The 22,153-nt window shown below is 43.0% G+C and overlaps 1 protein-coding gene across 1 annotated transcript in view; it reads right to left on the bottom strand.

Moving 5' to 3' along the window:
- The window catches only part of Nek11 (NIMA-related kinase 11), a gene marked incomplete at its 3' end in the record, with an annotated part of 237,218 nt that overhangs the window by 116,423 nt on the left and 98,642 nt on the right, over window positions 1-22,153 (bottom strand). Inside the window, 2 exon segments of the mRNA NM_001413824.1 lie at window positions 13,753-13,867; window positions 19,794-19,890. Of these exon segments, the coding sequence (NP_001400753.1) occupies window positions 13,753-13,867; window positions 19,794-19,890 (212 nt within the window).

A 22,153-nucleotide genomic window follows, 5' to 3' on the forward strand; every position in this document is an offset into this window, starting at 1 on the left:
GAACGCACAAAGGTTGCTCTTACCCGAAACTGTAATCTCAGAAATAAAAAGGATGCTAAATACTATGTAAAGTATTTAAAGACCATATGTTCATAAGCATCTGCTTGCATAAGTTGTCAAATTGTGTCTGAAAATGAAGCCGTGGGGAGGCTGAGGGCAGAGGGTGGGGATTCTATGCTATTTGGAAGAGAAAAAAAAAAAACGGATCGTGTTGAATGCAGCTGGCACAGGGGTTGACTTTGTTTCTTTTCCATAAACTAACAGGAGAAAATTTATTTGGGGTACAAAAAAGGGGAAAACCATTTTGATCTCTGCAACCCCGAACATCCAAGCAGAAAACATAAATCAAGATGGTAGGCATCTTAAACTCATCTGAAATATTTGCTTTACTGGTCAATCTTTAAGAGTAATAATCCTCCCTAAAAGTTGGAAGGAACAGATAGGAGAAACAAATACTGATGAGCCAAATGGGGTTAGCAGGAAGGAAAGAAGGAAGCTACCACAGTGCTGGAGAAGGCCGTTCACATCTGAGCCTATTGCCACATGCAGACCCCAATACCTAGAACAAGATGGGGTTCAAGGATCGTGCCACGGGGGAGCTGCTGATGCTGGCAACGTCACAGCCATACTTCCCTGCAGTTCACAGGGGAAACCTGACAGACTTTAGAATAACTCAAGCCCATGGTTGTCTTCACACACAGACTGCTCCTACGACGCTCGACAATTATTTAAGATCCCTCTGAAGGCTTCCAAGTTTTATGTTTTGAGAGTTATTTTTGTTAAGAAATAAAAGAAGTTGGTGGAAAGTGATGTCAGTCCTGTGTGACAAACTCATTAGATGCTGCTCCTACAGTGCCTTGCCAAAGCATTTTGTTTCCCTTTTGTAAAAACTTCATTTTTCCTTTTGTAAAGACTGTTGTTTTACTTCCAAGAACCATGAGCTTGACAAGTGATCAATAAAGGAAGCATTCCTACCTACAACAATTACTATGTGGTATGATGGACCCTCACCTGACTTTTTTTTTTTTTGTTCTTTTTTTTTTTGGAGCTGGGGACCGAACCCAGGGTTTCCTGACTTTTAAAAAAATCACTTTATATGGGTTGGAAGGCAAAATTTTCGAATGCCTATTAGAATCATGTAAATTAATGTCTGACCTAAAAACAAGCAAAATATATCACTTCACAGAGCGGGGGAGAGAAAGAGAGAATATGAATCATGGCTATTTGGATGGAGCAGTATATTCTAGTACAGCTATATTAGTTCTCTAAGTGTGTTAGTCCTACTGACTTACAGAATAATACAAAACGATTTACTTCACAGCTGCACAGACCACGAATCTGACGTGGATCTCTGGGTGAAGATGCTTCCTCGATGGAGGCTCCACACAGAGTCCTTTTTCTCGCCATTTTCCTCTTTCAAGATGTCACCTCCCCCAACTTACTGCCTCTTCTTGCATCTTCAAAAGCAGCAATGGCAATGGCAGCTATGTCCCCCCCACACCCCTCCCACACTCCCTCTCTGATTTTCCTCCCTTTGCCTTCCTCTCTCAACTTGATGAGTATGTACATGAGTACAATGCCTGCAAAGGCCAAAACAGGGTGTTCGATCCCCTGGAGCTGGAATCACAGAGGCTGTGGGCCATGAGGTGGGTGCTGGGAATCAAACCCTGGTTCTCTGGTAGAACAGCTAGTGCTTTTACCTACTGAGCCATCCCTTCAGCTCCCCTTTTCTGGCTAAGGACTTTTGGGATGACACAGAGACTACTCTAAGAATCAGAAGAGTCTCCTACCTTGAACTCATCTGACTGGAAACCTTAGCTCCATTTACAGCCTGAATTCACAGGCTTTGTCCTATAACTTAATGTTTACAGACACAAGGATAGGAGTGTGGGCTTCTTTGGTTCCCTCTCCATTGCCTATCCTAATGGTGTGTTTAGTTGATGAAATGGAGAATAAGCTAGGTTATAAACACTACCCTTACAATTATAACTGTATCCACCAGCAGTTTTGGCAAAGCTCTTTATGGACACAAAATAGAATATTCTACACATCAAGAACTGAATTAAGAAATGTAAGAACTTTATTAAATGTCACATATAGTGGAATGTTTTTGGCTTTAGGCTTACTAAGACCATTTAAAAGACTAGAATGACATGCTAGACTTGTGAGATCCAGTTACATAGAGAAGTCGGTCCATTTTACTTCATAATAAGATCATTCTGAATGACTGAACGACTGGCCTTATACAACCCTAGCATGTATGTGAGTTTGGTTGATTATACTATAATTAGGTCTAACCACAATGCTGTAATACTTTTTTTTCTGAATCCATGAAGAAATGTCTATTTACCCCAACTAGAGAAGGCAATAATGGGCCAACAAAACTCCAGTCTCGTCTGGGTGACTAACCCAGTGAGTTTTACTGAGGAGGCATACGGGGGCATGGGTGACACTGGTGTCTTTTTTCACCACTGAAATGTGGTGACAACGTATAACTCTACATCACTGAGTTGTCTGCACAGCTGGCAGTTACACCACTGAACAGGATCCTACACCCTAGCAGTTGTTTGCTGCTCTTAGAACCTGGGGGAGAGGCCTCCAGTGTCTCCTGAGTTTCATGAACCTCCCTAACATACCCCTTCCTGCTCCAGGAGGGAATGTCTGATCCAGACGAAACAGCTACATAACACATGGAGGAACCAAAAATGCAAATTTCACCCCCATTTTCTAATAAGAATAGTATACACAAACATCAAAGTATTAGCAATAAAAATTAAACAGATAAATGTCTGAGGGCAATCAACATTCATTGCAAATTTGATAACCAATTTAAAATTCTGTTCCCATACTATATAATGAAGTACATTTGAGACAATATTGTGTTTCCACTCTGAAATGTCATGAGACTCAACTAGTCAAACTCCTCACTCACTCACAAACATTATGTCCTTGTCACAAGAGTCACGCAGCTCAGTTTCTGAGAGTACTTCTACTGACGACTGATTGAGCATCCACTCTCCCTACCTCTGTGTAGCAAGTCACCATGACAAGTGTTATTTTATTTATTTATTTATTTATTTATTTATTTATTTATTTATTTATTTATTTTTTATGGTTCCATGCTCTGCCCTGCTGCCATTGGAGGGAACATGCTCCTGGGGAGGTAAAACGCTGGGCCTGTTTGACTGCATCTCCCTATGCTGCTGTAGCACTGAGACACCACTCGGGGTGGGAGAGTGCAGCCTAAGATGGGAGTCTGAATGAAGTATTGAAGGTCCAGGGCCAGCAAAGAGGTGTGACTGGGTGCCCCCAAACTCCTGGTCATTCAGGTGCGGCTGAGTCTTGAGGAGCTAGGAGTGGAGTTGGGGGGCTGCAGGCTGAGGATGGCCACTAGCCCAGGGCATGAAGAAATGGGGAACTCCAGCTTAGATCATGTGTTATTGTCCTTAGCTTAGCTGCAGTTGTTTGGAAATGCAGAGAGGACTTCTATAAGAGACAGACTGTGGCTCCCCACTGTGGTTCTCGAAGAAAGAGACAGTCCATGTTCATCCATACTGTTCATTGATTGTTCATCATGGAAAATGGATGCATACCAACTCCTCAGGGTGGACCAGAAATTAAATACCTTTTTCAGGAAGGAATGTCTGGGAAGGGAAGCTTATTGGCTAAACCCTCAGGGCCTCTAGATATCTCGTTAGCATGGAGACCTATGTTTTGAGCTACATGACCAATGTGGGGAGTGTAGACATACGTTCTTGGCCAGGAATCCAGTAGGGAGCAGTGAGGCACTACCATCTCAGAGAGTACCTGGGTAGCAGGATCTCAGACCGCTCCACCTTACCAAGTTGCTGGCATGGTCCACTGGCCCACAGGTTTTAGTTCATTTGTGCTACCATCACATGTTGCTCACTGGGTACGTTGAAAGAGATAGGAGTCAGTTCTTCAGCCAGAGACACTACATGAACAATATCCAGGCTTCTGGCTGGATCTGAGGCCTACTCCATAGGAGGGAATTTCATGTCCAGCACTTGAATCCTGGGCAAAAGCCCACGGTTGGGGAGGCTATAGGTCCTAGGTAGGAACTGAGCTTATTATTTTGCTAAATGTTCTTGCTGTCTGCTTGCCTCTTAGACATCTATATTCATATCCATAGACCAAGGCTTCTCTCAACACTGGCCAGGGGAGCTTCATTTTGGAGTGGGCAGCAGTCAATGCTGAGATGCATAACTGGTTGAACACATCTTTCTCACTGCTCCCACACCAAGGCTCTGGGACCATCATGGAAGGGGAACAGCTGTGTAGTAGTGAGGGGAGCTATGACATGTAAACTATGGGACAGAATAGGACTGTCACACTCCTGAACTCACAACGCTGTGGTTACTTGCACAAGACCAAGTCAGCCAAAGTTCTATCATAGATGAGGGGGTGCTACCCAGCCACACCCACCCCTTGCTGAGAAGCAACTGAAAATCGATGGCAGTTGATGTAAACATGTGGCCGCCGGTGTGCCTCACATGCTCTAGTGGATGGCCCGTGCTAATACACATGGGAAGTACTAATTAGGCCTAAAGGAGATGAAGGGCCGTGGGGGTAGATATGGTCCTATTTCATTGCATGCATGCGTCATGAACAAGAATAGAGAACATTTAATATAAAATTTTAATTAAATATAATTAAATGTACATCTTTAAGAAGTGATTTTTCCAAAGGCTTATTAGCAAAGCTGTCTCAGCATTAGAACTCAAGTTAGGGTATGACTTGGGGACAGACTCATGGGACTTTGGAGCAGCAGAAGAAAGCAAGTTCTTAGGAGACCAAGTCTTGGGAAGCAGTCGAGGAGTCCCCGTGGTAGGCATCAGAACAGGCTAAAGCACGAAGGATGATTCTGAGCCAGTACTAAAGGATGAGCATCAAGAGGTGGAGTGAAAGCAGCCCCTGTTCACCAAAGCCAGGTGCTGCCGGTGCCAGTCACAGCACCCTGTCTCCTTAAAAACTCACAGCACTTATGAGGTTGGTATCACCAATCCCATGTCAATTATATATATTAAAAAAATTTTAAAAATGATCATCAGATCATTTTGCTGCCTGTGCCCTACTTGCCCTTGGAGGTTGAAGGTGAGTTGGTGTAGGACCAACAGTACAGACTCCGAGAGCAGGTGAGAAATGCTATACACGCTGCTACAAGCTTCGTTAATACCCTCCACCCACACCTCATTGGTCCCAAGAAAGCATCGCTTCCAAACAGCAGTTCCCAATTGGCTGGCACTGTCTGCTGTCAGCAATCCTTGGTCTCTCGGGCAGTTCTTCATTAGGTCCTCCTATAGGAGATGCCTTTTGCATCCAGTGTTTTTGCAGAGGGGACCACACTGTTCCTCCTACAATCAGGGTAACTGTCTTATTCAAAATCAGAATGCTGGCACACAGGAAAGTCAAGACCCAAACACAGGTCTCTTTTCTGAGTCCCATGGCAACCCAGGAACCTGCCTGGCATCATGATGTATTTTCCAGGTAGGAACTACTGAACCCAGAGCACAAATGTGGACTGTGCAGCAGGGAGCGGACACGTCCACTGAAGGAGAAGGTTGCTGTCCAAGCAGACGGCTGTAATGCTGCATGAGATTCTCCCAGCAAACATAAGCCCTGCCCAATCTTAAAAGCTGCAATGGATGTGGTTTAGTTTTCTGTTTAACTGGCTCATTCCAGACTTGAACCATGATGGGCCAGGCGAGGTAACTTCAGTGTGTTCTTTTCTTTTCTCCCTTAGTTTAATGATTACGTTTTACTCTTGTTTTGCTAAGAGGAGGATCACAGCCTTCTCAGCTGAGAAACTTACTTTCAGAGATCCACAGGTGCTGCTCTCCTCTGAGTGCTAACATTCGGGGACTCTAATGTCCTGTTTCTGTGTCTCCTTCTTAGGATGTCACATCAGCCTGGCTGGCTAGGGAAGTGTCAGTCTGTACTCACTTTAATTTTTCAAATTGGATATAATGTTTAAATTCTAGTTAGATCATGCAGAAGGAACACTCTAAGTTATTAAATATGCTTCAGGGTGGAGAATCTGCATGTTTTTAAAAATTCAATATTAGATTCCGTGAATGACTGCAGGGGTCTTTATTCCTGGGAATCAATTATTACAGTAGAAAGAAATGCTATAATAAAACATACACATAACTCAATGAAATAAGGGATAAATATTAATAAAACTACTATCAATGTCCTTTAGTCATGCTTGAGGAGAGCACAGTTTTAAATAATGATGAAGACCCCAGCGCGGTATTCTTTACGGAGCCAATGTCTCACTGGCCTCTCTATCATGGGCAGGGTTTGCCATCTTCTCTCTTTTTTATATTCTTTTCTTTTTTTTTAACTTTTGGAGACAGGGTCTCACGTAGCTCAGTCTACCCTCGAACTCAATACATACTCCAGACTGACTTTCCACTCCTGATCCCCTACCTACACCTGTCTGCTGAGGTTACGGACCTGCTCCACCACACCCTGGGCTGGGCTATCTTTTCTCTCTCTCTCTCTTTCTATTATGCCTTGTGTCTGAGGGTTTCTAGTGCTGTGATCAAGTACTACAACCAAAAACAACGTGTGGAGGAAAGGGTTTATTGGGATTACACTTCCTTATCACTGTTCATCATCAAAGAAATCAGGATAGGAATGCAAACAGGGCAGGGTCCTGGAGCAGAAGCTGCTGCAGAGGACATGGAGGGGTGCTGCTTACTGGCTCGCTTGGTTTTGTTTCTTTTCTTTTTATCTCCTCTCTCTCTCTCTCTCTCTCTCTCTCTCTCTCTCTCTCTCTCTTTCATACCAGCAGTTTGATCTCCACAGAGAGAGCATACAGCTATGCCAAACTTTATCTCCATGTTTTAGAGCACAACTCAGTGTAAAAGCACACCAAGGAAGCCTCTCTCGTCCCCTAAATTTCTTGCTTGTTTTTCTTTGTACAGACTGTGTAGTGCTATCAAGTACATTATTATAGCATGGTTTTAAAGCTAACATCGTCCATTTAAATTCTATTTGAGATGTTGGATAAAAATACATTTTCCACTTACAAATTCAAAAGGGTACAGGGGTAGTCCTCTCTCTCTTAAAAGTAAACCAGGGATAACTAATGGCTGGATGGCGGGGTTCTTTTTTTTATGCTCTAACATATTTAGGCACTTACTATCAAATAGCTACTATTACCAGTTTGAGTACTGTGGCATCAGACTGAAGTGGGCTGTTTTGTGTTTGATATTACTAAGTGGGTAAACTAAAGTTACCATGTTCTTGTTTTCCTTGCTAATACTACTTTATAAAATGCCTGGTAATGACCTGTAAAGGAATTTTAGTATTTGTAACATTAATGTAACGTTAATTTGATTATAGATAGAACTAGATATATCACAATTTCTACTTAGGTCTAAACAATGTTAATGCTTAGTTTACATCAGGAATTTCCCAAGAAATTTTCACATATTAGGTTATAAACATTATCCCCAACACTGAATACAGTTGAATAGTCCACGGCTTTTAGGTGTCTGTAAAAGTCCAGGCATTTCTCTTTAAGTAACCAAGTTCCATGACTGTTCTCACTCCATTATTCTTACTCACTCTGATGCTGTAAAACAAACCAACCATCACCCGTGTGTACAGAGAGTGGAGTTTTAGGTCTCACTTCAGTGTGAATCTTGGAGCTCAACCCAAGTGTCCCACTTTAAAAGCGTATCTGAATTGCTATTACTGCATTTGTAAACTAAGGAAAATTTAGGTCATCACTGTATCTTTTAGAAACCAAAAGGATGGCCATTGTTACTAAATAATCCTGATAGTTGTTTTTAGTGCAGGAAGTCAATTCATGTTTTCAGGCTTAATTATGAATCGAAGTATATTTTAATTTTTAACACACTAGGCAGTGTAGACTCAGACATGGAAAAGCCATTAACTACACAGCCTGTTCTACATCTTTATGAATCCTTCAGATCTTATAAATGTCTTAAAACAGCAAAGTCAGACAGCTTTCTTAATTATCGTAGGACCACCAGCCCAGGGATGGTGCTACCCAAAATGTGCTGGGCTGTCCTCCATGAATCCCAAACAAGAAATGCCTTACAGGCTTGCCTGCAGCTGGATCTTAAGGAGGCATTTTTCTCAAACTGAGGCTCCTTCCTCTCAGGAAACTTTAGCTTGTGTCAGGTTGACATAAAACTATCCAACATGCCTGGGCTGCTTGGTGGCACCAGATCCTTTTACATCTGCCTACAGGGCTGACCGTAACTCCAATACAAACCCTCCACCAACAGAGACTAAAGGCAGAAGCATCAAGGGATCACTACCTTCTGTCTAGTCATTTTCCTCTAAGACCCTCGACTCTGCACTCAGCAGACACTGGAATTAACACGATTTCTCTTTTCCTCTGTTTTTCTATGCAACTCTTTCTCCATCTATTAGTCAATCCTACTGAGATGCATCTTATCAGTTACAAAGCACACTCATGTACAGTATAAAGCCTGGTGGGTTTTTGCCTAAGAATATGTTTCTGTTACCATAAAAGGTTCTTTGGTGTCCTTTTAACGCCATTTCCTGTTTCCAACACCAGTACTCGGGCCAACAGACTCCTTTCCTATCATGATGTCTGCTGCTTCTAGATCTCCATCGGAACTGGAGTCTACTAAGGAAACACTGCTGCATTCCGTCCAACAGCTGGGAGGCCCCGGGGAAACTTTCATGCTGTAAGCAATTTTTCCAGGGCCTGCCTTTGGAGTTCAGCCTGTCCGCCTGTCTTACCAACTTGTTAGTGGAATTCTCACTAGCATCCCGCTGGGTACATGAAAGGAAAGTTACCCCTTGCCTGCCAGAGTATGCACACTCTGCTCCTGGAACCCAAGTCCAAGTGCCAACAGGCTTTTCTTTTGTAATCTAAATAGATTTCTCTGTTTCACTTAAATTTCCATTTTCTTTGGACACCCCAGGGGTCAACCTGGTCTTCATGGATGTCCTGGATTGAAATTATAATTTTTGTATTGCCCCAAATTTGAACCTTTTCATTGGAGATTTTTTTCTTTGGGGATTGAGCTTTGGTGAAATAGTCTTTCATTCTAAACTCACTAGTGTGAAGTGTCTTTGCTTAAAATATTGTTTTTTTATATTTGTGCACATTTCCTGTTTGGAGAGAAGTTACTTTTCCTTTCCAAGGAGACCTCCCATGCTGACAGATGCTGGACTTGTATTTCTAACACTTATGAGGAAGTCTAAGGGTATTTGCATTCCGTCCTCTTGGAAGTCTGTTTTCATTTCTCTCTGGCAATAGCAGTGGAACTGCTGAGTCATTAGAGGGTGTCTTTTTAAAAAAATAAAATGCTGAAAACATTGTGCGGAAGTTCAAATCACCTGGTTTCTACTTGGATATTTAAGAGAAAGAGATGATAAAGAAGCCCATGAAGGAATTAAAGATGTCCTATCTCAAAGGATACCAAATGCATCTGATGCTCTCAGGTCGCAACCACATGAGGCATGATAACCACTGGAAGGGCCACTTGGCCTGCCTTCCATGCATGGCTGAAAATGGCCTTGAACACTAGAGGCTATAACTGAGGCTATAACGGTCCTGAACAGACAAACTCTACAAAAAAGCCTTACTCCGCCTGCTTCTGCAACCGCGCACCCACCTATGTGCATCTCAGTACCATCTCTAGAACGGACTGTTCTAGTCCACACATCTGTGTGTCCTGGCACGACTCCTTAATACAGTGTTCTCTAGACTTCAGTCTTGTGATGCCTCCCACGAGCGTGCAAACGTCATTTAAAGTCATTGTAAAGACTGCATGGCAGGGAAGCTATGCAGCAGGAACCCAAGGGCTGGTCACACTGTATCTGTAGTCAGGGAGCAATGAGTGAGAAGTGAAGCCGGGCCAGAAAACCTGCCTGTCCCCAGTGACACACTTTCTCCAACAAGCTTCTGCCTTCCACGGGCTCCACAACCTTCCAAAATGGTACCGCCAGCTACCAGCTGGAGACCAATTATCCAAATACCTGTGTATCCCAAAGGAGTGTTTGATATTCAAGCCTCAGCAAAGGAGGCCTCTTCCCATATTCTCAGAAGAGGAGAGTGTGTGAAGATTTCCCTCAGAGAGTAGAACCCCACAAGGTCAGAGTTTCGTCCCAAACTGAGAGAAGGTTTAGGACTCGCTGAAGGAGTGACTGGAAAGGAGATGAACAGGCTGCATTTGCTTAGACTGCAGACGGACAGCCTCTGGACCTCAAAGGTTGGCTTACGGCCGTGCTTCTCAACCTTTCCAATGCTCTGATTCTTTAATACAGTTCATAGTGTAGTGACACCCCAAACAAAATTATTTCCATTGCTACCTCATAACTATACTTTTGCTACTGTTATGATTTGTCAAAGGATCTCAACCCAGAGGTTGAGAATCACTGACTTAAGGAGTACACAATCATGGGTGAATCCAGGATCATGAATTTTCTCTGAAATTCAGCTGCATGGCAGAAAAACAAGGCTGGAGTACAGGGAAGAACCTGGCACAAATTAATGGGCACATTTGTATTGTGTCATACAAGTCATGCTTAGGCAGCCATATTGATAAGACTCTAGGCATGTAGCTTCTAACATTTCTAGAAGGTATGGAAGGAGGAGAAAGCTCATGGGTCTGAGGCCTCAACCCTGGACAAAAACCTACAGGCAACTAAGGAATGCCAAGCGTGAGAAATAGTATTCTCCAGGGTAGAGCATACAACTGGTCATCTGAGATCAAATGGTCACCCGGAAACATAGAAGTAACATTGTACAGACTGAGAAGGTCACGTTTGTTTATTTAGGAACACACACACACACACACACACACACACACACACACACACACACACTATTCCCTTGTTCTCTTTCAAACTCATGGCCTCTTTTTCTTTAATAGTTGTTACATAAGTTACGTGTGTGTGTGTTTGAAGGAGAGAAATGAGAGAAATGTAATTGTAATCGAAAAAAGTAAAAAAAAAAAAATTAACATTCAAGAACTCATCAGTACCACAGATAAGGAATTAAACAGGGATGAAGCCTTAACATTCCAGCTGGCTCTTCTCATTTGATTATGATGGCAGTCCACGACTAGGTAGACTAAATCAGCTCTACCCTAATAAATGCATATCAAATGTAACGAATATCTTACCCTGTCTTCCTCCTCTACACCTAACTCCTCACTTCCCAGAGGAATTTTCCAGTTCATTATCAAAAACGAATTAAATGATTGGGGTAGGGCTTTAAAAGCATGACTGCATAATTTCCATGTACGTGCTAGGTAGTAATGAACAATGGTTCCTCCAGGTGCTGAGAGCGTGGCGCTGAATTCCAAACAAAAATCAAGCAACATGAGTGCCTACTTCACGGTTCATCAGCAATGTAAAGTGCCCCACCTCAGAATTTCAGTTACCCAAAATGCTTGCCAGTGATCTCAGTCGCTTACCACACTAATGGACTGCCAATCCCAAACATTACATATATCTATGCTTTTGTTTTCAATTTAATATCCAAGAGAAGATAATTATAAAACTACAAACTTACAGAAAAAGAATGGAACTGTTAACTGTTTTATAAGATATCTGATCCACTCACGCTACTGTGCACTTGTTCTATTTTGAATTGTATGGCTTATGATGGAGAAAAGCATGAAGGAGGAGCTTTAGGGAGTAGGGTTGCCCACCTGCAATGGAGCAGATAATCAGCATATTGTTCAACGCAGTGAAACAAACCAACCTGGGAGGGAAGGAAGGCAGGAGCTCCCCGCTCCTGGAACAGAGGCTCTGTGGTCAGAGCTAGCTGTGGACTTAGCTCCTCAGTCACTCTGTGGTTAGAGTAGCTTAGCCTTAGCACAGAGCGCTGCCTTACAAGGTCGTGTTCACTCACCACACTTGACTGTTTCTTGCAAGTGGACCGCAGCCTGGGAGATGCCAAGGAGAGGTTATTCTAGAAAGAAGTTGGGTGATCTTTGAGCACATGCCTTCATGTCTTTGGTTTCTCTTCTCGGAAACACATTTAATGATTTCTTTTCCTCTTTGAAGCAGGAGAACAGACTCCCACTTCTCTAGCTCAGATGATAGTTTATTATCCTATCCTGGGCTCCTTTTCGAAGGACCGGCTCTCCCTCCCATGTGTGCCCTCCAGCATAGCTTTACCTACATCAGTTGCTACACAAGACCTAACTTTCTCAGCTTCCTACTCCAGGAAAGAAAACCCTCAAACAGCTGATCCCTTCCACTTCTCCTCAAATGGAAACAGCAATATAGTAAAAAGAAATGAGCATAAATCCATCTGACATCAACATGCCCTTGTCATCGTCCTACTATAAGATGGCCTCCAGTGTCACATTGAACTTGGAAATTGGTAGCTTGAAGAGCATCAGGTGCTCGTCTCTGTTTGGCAGAAGGAGGTGAGTCAAACTCTACCAGTTCAGGAAGACCTCGAGGGGGAGCTGAGAGAGATGAAGACACGAGCCAAGTTTCACTTCCTTAATGTTCAATCAGTGAAAATGGTTCACATTCGGCACCTCCAGGACCTACTGTCAATGAGGTCTTCTCTCAGAGGCTACCACCCCTGCAGGCAAAGGCTGCTAAAATTCAGTAGCAGTGGGAATGCAGGCACCCAACAGGTGACTTGGAGACTTCCTGAGTAGAACAACACATTTTTTTTTTAAGATTTATTTATTTATTTATTATATATAAGTACACTGTAGCTGTCTTCAGATACACCAGAAGAGGGCATCGGATCTCTTTACAGATGGTTGTGAGCCACCATGTGGTTGCTGGGAATTGAACTCAGGACCTCTGGAAGAGCAGTCGGGTGCTCTTAACTGCTGAGCCATCTCTCCAGCCCAGAACAACACATTTCTACTAGTCTCCCATCTTATGTGCAGTAAGATTTGAACTGTGGTCTACTAGCTCTCCCAGCCTCTCCTAGCTTTGTCCTTTCGTGCAAGTATTTAGAAAAAAGTCATGCATTTTAGTCTTGCCTTGGCATTTGCTTCCTAAGGATCTAAACTAATATATCATTCATTCATTTCTCCATTTACTCATTAATTAATAAATTCATTTATCCAAGAAATAATTACTGAATATTTTTAAGAGTGTGTTATTCTCGGCACTAGGAACGCTGGGGAACAAGACCAAAATGACTGGAGCTTTCAAGTCTCTCCCTGACAGTGTTGTGCTTGCTTCTTTCTTGAGCTCTTACTATGCACTAAACTAAGAGAACTTCCACGCTCAATTCTGTTTTCTTTGACGATAACTACGGAAAGATAAATCATTATTCCTATTTCATTGATATCGTAGGGGAGGCTCAGAAAGACCAGGTAGCCACGGCTTCCTCTGTAGGTGACCTGTGGCACCTCCAGCTGGGTAACTCTCTCAGCACTCTTGCTCTCTGGCAATGATGTCTGCACATCTGGAGAGTGGATCTAGTAAAGTCTGTTTTATGTTTTCACTTTAAATGTACCCGCGGGGCTGGGGAGCCAATCATGAAAGAAGGGAGAAGAGCTTTGGGGAACTCTTACTCAGTTAATGGTAATATTGTTTATCATACTCAGAAGACATCTCTCAACAGATGTGAGTTTTTAACTCATCTTCACTCTTGCAATGAGGACAGAGAGGACAAAGGCCCTTCTCATTACAGCCCTGAGCAGGAATGGTAGGGAGTCACATACATTGAGGACTTCTCTCAGAGCCCAGACAAGCAGCCTGCTGAGAGGTGACACAAACACATACCATAATGTCCGAGGTCAACAATGGTGCCTTCTAAACTGGGCTCAAGTTCATCGAGGTTCAGGCAAGGAAGGGACTGAGGTTGAGACAGGCTCTCCAGAGTCAGTTCATCTAATTCCTTGGGGAGGAGAATTAACAACATGAGAGCTGGCAGAAGGAAGAAGCCCTACTACAAAGGACACAGCACTCTTCACTCCTAAGCTTGATACATTCTCAAACTTCGAGTCGGTAACTTGGGATAAGAGAAATGCGACAGTAACCTTGGGCAAAGAACTTAACCTCTAAAGGAATCAGATTCTAGGCCATAGCTAGGTGAGCCAATCAAGATACCCAGGGAGCTCAGTCGAGTATCGGTTCCATCAGCAGCTAGAAGCAAGCATTTCTCTTCAATGTGTGCCCATAGTATCCCACCTAACTTATTGTCATCCCAGCCCTCCTTAGTCTCATTTCAAAACTAAATGTCTGGAGTTGAATGACTTCAAAGTCTTGTCTGGATTTCCAAGTTTAAGAATTTCAAGTTTCAAGAATATTCTAAAAGACAAATATCTAAGGAATGATGAAGTAATTCAGCTTTGAAAATTTAAAAGGTGAGGTTGGAAATGTGTGTTAGTTGATAGACTGTTTCCCTGGCATGAAAGAAGTCATGTGTTCAATCCCCAGCACGGTATAAACTGCATAGCTGTGGTGACACATGCCTACAATTTCAGTTAGGGAAGTTGGATCGATTACTGTTCTATTGCTGTGAAGAGACACCATGACCAAGGCAAGTCTTATTTTTAAAAGCATTTAGGGGCTTGCTTACAGTTTTAGAGGGCTAGTCCATGATCATCATGGCAGCAAGCAGACAGGCCTGGCATTGAAGCATTAGCTGAGAGATTCACATCCTGATCTGCAGGCAGCAGGTAGAGAGAGAGAGAGAGAGAGAGAGAGAGAGAGAGAGAGAGAGAGAGAGAGAGAGAGAAATTGGGCCAGACATGGACTTTTAAAACTTCAAAGTCCATCCCCAGTGACACAGTTCTCCTACCCCAATAAGGCCACATCTCCTAATCCTTCTAATCTCTCCCAAACTGTTACACTGTCTGGTGACCAAGCATTCAAATACATGAGATTATAGGGGCATTCTCATTCAAAACACCACAGACACCACAGAAAGTAGAGGCAGGAACTAAATGGTGTTTTTGAAGAGAGCCTGCACAATATGAGATTCTGACTCAACAAAACCAAAACTAGCTAACTGAATGAATGAATAAATAAATAAATGACGAAGTGTCCAAATATACTAGTAGGAATTTCAATATATTATTTGTCTTCTTCCTCTTCCTCTTCTGTTTCCTCTTCCTCCTCCTCCTCTTCTTCTATTACTACTACTACTACTAATAATAATAATAATAACAATAATAATAATAATAATAATAATTGCATATGTGTGTTTGCAAACTAAATCTAGTACTAAATTTTCCTATTTTCTCTAATAAGCACCTTTTTGGGGGTGAGGGAACTACTCCAAGAAGGCCTTTTATTAAGAAATAAAAAGGAAATAAAAAGGAAAGTCCAAAGTAATATTAAATAAGTAAGTCAAATCAAATGAAGCCATGCCCCCCCATACAGCAAGGCATCTGTGAGAACATACTCATGAAGTGTTGTTAACAAGTCTGCTCTCCTTACTGGAGGTGCAGTTAGATCCAGATTGCGAAGACTCACTTATGACACATGCAGAACCGAAATAACCGGGAGATGGTGGACTACTAGCACCGAATGCTCTTCAAAGGCATTTGAAAAGTAAGCATTCAGTTGACTGACTTGCTGGGATTCTCTTGAAGAGGACAGAAATGCTGTATCTACCTCTCTCAGGATGAGGATCACTGATCTACTCTTTGAGCCAGCTCCCAGGACACATAAGGACTTCTAGTCTTCTAGGTACTTTCCCCAGAAGCCCGGATTTAGCACAGGTACAACTGAGGACGCCATTGGAAAAAAAGCAGCCAGGGCTTGACTTGTAAACTGCAGATTTTTTAAAACTACTATCCTCTTAAGAAATGGAGTCAAACATGATTCCACTCTCAACTGTGCTTCAAGACTTCAAAACGCAGATGCAGCCAAGCAGAAAACGCCTGGCAGAATAAAGACGTTGTCAGTTAAAGTCTGAAAACAAACCAAGCCACTCTCCTAAATGCCTCAGAGAATTTTCCATAACATATGGACCCCTCACTCCCCAAACTCCCCTCTACAGCTGCTTCTGAAATATTTGAAGAGGGTTCTGGAGACCGGGCTCAGTTGGTAAAGTGCTTGCTGTACGAGCGTAAGGACCTGTACTCAGATTCCCAGTATCTATGTTGTAAAAGACAGATGTTAATCCCAAAGTTGGAGAGGTAGAAAACAAGAAAATCCCCGGGGCTTGCTGGCCAGCTGCATTAGCATAATCAATGAGCTCTCAGTTAAATGGGAGACATTACCTCTCAGAATAAGGCAAAGAGGAACAGAGAAGGACCCCACTGTTCACCTTTGGTCTTCATATGCAAGGTCGTACATCAACACCCACATACCTACAACAGACTCCCCACAACAACACAGGAGTTTGTTCCAGCCAGGTATGAGAGGAAGGAAGGAGGAATTGAGGGCAGAGCCTCAGTGAGATGGGCAAGAAATGAAGCCATCAGAATGTGGAGAAGATGGGGTGAGGAAATGCAGCCAAAGACAGCTGCATTTTCCCTTTATTACATCTTCCTCCAGCTTCTTGCAACTGATTAATTCAGCCTCTGTCATATTTTATTTCATCTTTTTCAGTTCAACAATGCCTTTCCCTGAGATGATGAAAACCCTTCAGGCCTCTTGCATTGTTCTGTGAATATCATTAAACCCATCTCCCTCTTGTGTCTGTGAGTATGATTCAACCTGCCTCTTCCCTGCCTGCTTGTCTTTCTCCGCAGTCCTCCTGGGGTGAACAAGAAAGCCATCCCTCAGGTTGCACCTCCTTTTTTTCCATTCCCATTAAATGAGATTTTCCCCTCTAAAGAGATAAGAGATCTGCTCACTGGTGACTTTTTCAGTTCCTTCATCTAAAGGGGGATGGTCACGTTCAGGAACCCCACTTTCTGCCCTCAGATAGTAGGGTGTAATCCTTCTGTATCAGAAGCAAAAGAGCTTATCTGAAATGTGATTAAGCCCAGGCCCTACCCAAGACCAACAGATTCAGAACCAACACCCACAGGATACTCTGAAGCCTGAGAAGTGTCCTGTAAGTCACAGAATTTACAGGACAGCCAGCTGGACGTGGACCTGAGAGCTCAGGAGGCTTTGCTGAAGACAACCTGGCCTCTGGCAGAAAGGAAAGGGCGACCAATGGGCCGTCTGTCATCCTCATGCTGACTGCTAACAATGATCCTATCCATATACAAACCTAGCAAACACTTCAGAAAAGCTCAGGACCACGGTCAGTGGTACCAAACCTCAGAAAACTCAAAGAATGAGCCAGAATCTTTAGCCAGTACAGGACAGTGTGAGTTTGTATGTGTATGTGCATGTGTCTGTGTGAACGCGTGCACATGTGCACACACAAACACACACACACACTGAGAGAAAGGGAAGCGTGATGGGCAATCTTACTTGTCCCTTTGACAAGCTTTAGAATCGCTATGGAAACACGTTTTGCATGTCTCTGAGAGTGTTTGCAAAAAGGTTGAACCAAAGAAAACATCCCACTTTCTGAGTGTGGGCAGAATCAGCCCACGGTCTGAGGTCCTAGACAGAATGAAAGGAGATGGTCAGCTAGGCTGAGAGACATTTGTCTCTCTGCTTCTGAGTGAAGATGTAATGTCCTTGCCACCACAGCTTCCCTGCTATTACGGAAGGTAATTCCAAATCCTGAATCCCCCAAAACTCAGACCCAAAACAACACCCCCCCCTTTAAGTGTCTTTTGTGTTCTGTCATAGCATCAAGGAAAGTCACCAATGCAGGAAGTCACCAGGGTTGTGTCCTGGGAATTACAGGATCTGTGAGCAACCTTCATTCATCAGAGCTGGGCCAAAATATAGATGTTTTTTCCGGCTCCATGTTCTGTGCAGTAACATGGACAAGAGAATCTCCTGAGGTTCTGCCTACCATGCAGTCTTGGGTTATCAGTAGAATCCTAATACCCAAGTCTGCAGCGGTGACAAACAGGCTTTGGCTTTTATAGTTGTTCAGCACCTCCATATGTCACAGCATGTTTATACTACTGGCAGTAATTATATTAGACACAAAGATGATCATCTTAAAGGGTTAAAGAAGAAATGTGAACAGGTGAGGTAGGTTATCAGTCCCTAACACGTAAGATCTTATTCTTCTTTGCCATGTGATAGCTTCAAAATAAACTCAGAGCTTGGTATGGCTTCACATCCCTGCAATCTCAGCACGTGAGAGGCTGAGGCAGGAGGATCATGAGTTTAAAGCTAGTCTGGGCCACAAAGGAAGAAAGGAAGAGAAGGGAAAAGGGAGAAGGGAAGGTCATTTAGGTTTCACAATAAAAAAATAAAATAGAAGACCATATCTGGTTCCCAAGCTCCAGTTTTAGCAAAGAAATCTCTCAGATCTCAAAGCATTCCAGAAATAAACACTCCAGTTTATCTTAATGATTGAGCAAGTAGTTTGCACATACACATTAACTAACACCGAATCTTCATGAACCTGTGAGCTTCCTTGTCTAGATTTTGGGAATGCCTAGTTTTCAGTCTTGTATGGACAGACAGATTCGGGGGCAAAGACCTACTCCCAGAGGCTGTCAATGATCACAGTGCCTAGGGGTGTCTGAGGTCCTGAAGCAAGGCACTCAGTTTTCTTGAGGTATGGCTTCTTGAGATCTGTGGTAGCATCCAGATCTTTCTCTTGGTTGAGACCTGGTCCTGTTGCTGACCCCGTGTCCTCTTGGCAAGCAATTTCTGTGTTGGCCAGTATCTATGAGGAGGAAATTTCCTAGATCTCTGAGACTAGTGACAGATACTACAGATGGGTTCACTAAAAATGGGGGTACCAGAAAGATGGAACACAGAGTGGGGTCGAGCACTTATCACCAGCACTCTTATGGTATCTGTTGACCAGTTCAACAAGCAGGAAACCCTTAAGTACATGGAGAAGCCCAGTTCTTCTGTGTGATCCAACTCTGGACTATCTGATGCTCTAAATAATTGGGTGAAATAGATGAGCATTGTTTTGCCCAGAGGGGGACAGAAAACAAATGCCTCACTTGTCTAAAGGGAAGATTGGCTTGGACTTCTGCATACTCTGGGGATTAGAAGCCTGGAGTGGCTAAGCTAAGCTATAGGTCCAGAGCACTGAGATTGAGGTTGTACAACAGGCTCAAGGTTGGTGCTTTCTGTCCAAAGAAAGCATCTCAGATACAGAAATCTCTGGGTGAGCATTTTAAAGCTTTTCTACTCCACGGTGCCTTTATCATAAAAGGAGGTAAGGTTGGTGCTGATGTCAACTGCCCCAAATGACCTCCCACATAGACTACCTACGTAACAGACCGTACCACCAAGGCCAGAGAGATATTCTCAGCCATGAATGAAAATAGCATTTACCACTCAGAGATTTCAAATACAGAAGACTTGAATGTGGGTTGAAGGGAATCCTGCAACTCTATTTATTCAGTATCAGGTATCTGTGGTCCTTCTTCAGTTAGAGCAAAGTTATTACCACAGTGCATGATGATATGGATGAGAGACAGGAAGTAAGAGGTTAAAGAACAAAAAACAAGACAAAAGGGATTGATGGACTAGAGAGGTGAGACACGAAGGACAGAAGTGAAAATCAAGTTAAGTGCATATCTGTCCTGACAGTTACTTTTTCTTCTACTGTGGAGACAGTGACCACTTGATATGCGAGGGTTGAATCAACTGGTCCACTTGTAGATCCAAGCTACTTTGAATCAGGGTTGTCACCAACTGTCAGGTTACTTTCTAAAGCCCTCCCCAAAATTGGCCATGTCAGTCTGGGTGCTTTATTTTCTACCTCTGTCCTACACATTTAGTCTGATGAATCCACTTAAACATGAATGAGGGGTGCTTACCTGGAGCACATGGGCACTCACAGACCCAAAGTTCTGGGATCTTAGTTCTTTGGCCCTTTTGTTATTTTCTTTATATCTTCTTCCTTCAGTAATCTTTCTGTGAAGTCAATAGAAGTGTATAAAAATCAGTACAAATCACTTCCACCATATCTATAGTGTAAATAAGCATGATGCCTATCTTAATAGGCAGATTGGTTATCAGGAAGCCAGACTATCAGGTCTGTCCCTCATGGTCCAGCCCCACAAATGATTATATCTCTTTAAATTTTCATGTGCTTCTCTTCTAAAGAGCATACATGGAAGCTATGGCTTGTACTCAACTCTGGGAACCCGTGGGATATCAGGAGAAGATAGCACTTAGCCCTGAGCATCCTGACTGTGAAAATGCTACTACCCCCAGTGTCTGAGATTCCTTCTACTTCATGGTGAATAAGTGAGGACAATGGAACTGCATGTCAAAGAATGTGTGGGCATTATGGTGGAGCGGAAGTGGTAATAGGGCTACTGTCTAAGCAACTGTCAACTATTCGGAACCATATTATTAGCCACCACAAAGTGTGACGGACAGACTTCCAGGACTTAGGATTCCTTTTGTCTAACATGCCCACCCCTCCCAGCAGCCACCGTTCTACTCTCTACTTCCACATATTTCGTTTTCACACATATTAATGAGATCATGCACAGTGTTGGCACTTCTCAACAACATTAGCTAAAATACATGGCCTCTCTTGAATCTTAGAAACAATGATCAAAATTCTAATCTAATTAGCTTATAAAATCAAGGCCAAATAGGAACAATATTAGTATATCATGTGGAATATTCATGCTATTCTTTTGCCTATAAATAGTTTTAATCTGAATAATAGTTTTTAATATGCATGGGAAGTATTACATTTGCCTTTTTAATGCATTCCTTTCAGATTTAACTCTCCATTTATATTCAACCAATAACAGGAATTATGCTACCTTGGAGATGTTAGCATTACTTAGTTAGACACAGGGTTGGAACTATGAGTTGATGTAATGGCTTGAGTAATTCATGTGCATATATTTCCCCAGTTAGCCCCACAATCAGTGGTTTATAGGAACCAGCATGTTATGGCTCCCGAGAACAGACTGCACACACATTTTCCCAACTGAAATCCGTACTATCACCTGGTAACCGGAAACTGACCGTGACAGGAGCATTCACACCACATAGACCTGTCTGTAAACTCAAGGATGTTCATCAACCATTCCCCAACCTCCCACTGCCTGGGACTTCTCCTCAGTGATGAACTGTACCCCCTACAGCCAGCCCAAATACACCCTGTATCCCCTAAGTTGCTGTTATCGGAGTACCTCATTATAGAGTGGGGAAAGTAACTAATACGGAGTGAAGTACTGAAGCTGTCTATTCAGGCTCTTGATGGGACAGCCCAAGTGCCAGCAGGATGAGGTTTCACTTAGAGCCTGAACAAACTGTCATCACCACAACCTCCCTAACTTTCAACCTCTGTCTTCACGTGGGACGGAGACCTGATATCATTAGAGCCTGACATCTAATCTATTGCTCGGTAATTATACTTGGGGGTGAGGGTATCAATAAGGAAGCGATCATATGTGTTTTGGACTCTTATTTGGGGCACCCCAAGGCAAGGCAGCTCACTTCAGCCTCCTGGCTCTCTCATCAGCTGCCTGCAGCTTCCTCGGCCATACCCGTTCTGTGGGAGTGATTTTCTGCACTACACACAAGGCTCGCAGAGTCTGCAGGTAAATCTCTCTCTGCCTATAAGTAATAAACATTCCACAACATACCAAACATGCTCAGGAAAAAAATTAAAGGAATATTTTACCCAAGGATCATTGCTCTGTGGAGAGGGCAGCAGCATCTTGAGGCAGGAGAATCTAATAAACTCCGAGTGGGTAACGAGTCAATGAGGACTGGAGTTAATCAGCATTAGTTCTCAAATTGGATTTCTGCTTAAAAGCGAATTGTGTACTTTCCAAATTTCTGCTCATTTCATGGCCTATGGCTGGTTTTTATAATGTGAGACAAATTAGGGTCTTAGCCATCGGAGAGTAAATAGACCACCAGAGTCACTCAGCTTTGTATAATAGTCATGGTCTTTGGAAAGGCAGTGAATTCCACCTCCACCCCTCACTCTCTGTAGCCAAGGGTGCTAGAAAGTGAACCCCAGTTTCCTTGTCTGTAAAGACTGGGCTACAGTGAGTGTCACATGAGATAATAACATGCACTGTCTAAGGGTGGCATTATAACAACTGTATTGTCTTGAGTGGCTTATCCCCTGGGCTTTTTCTCCAATATACACTTTATGGTAGTATGGTCCAGTGGTTAACTGCGAAGGTCAATAATCCTC

Source organism: Rattus norvegicus, chromosome 8 (genome assembly GCF_021556685.1).
Source record: "Rattus norvegicus strain SHRSP/BbbUtx chromosome 8, alternate assembly SHRSP_T2T, whole genome shotgun sequence".
NCBI classification, from domain to species: Eukaryota; Metazoa; Chordata; class Mammalia; order Rodentia; family Muridae; genus Rattus; species Rattus norvegicus.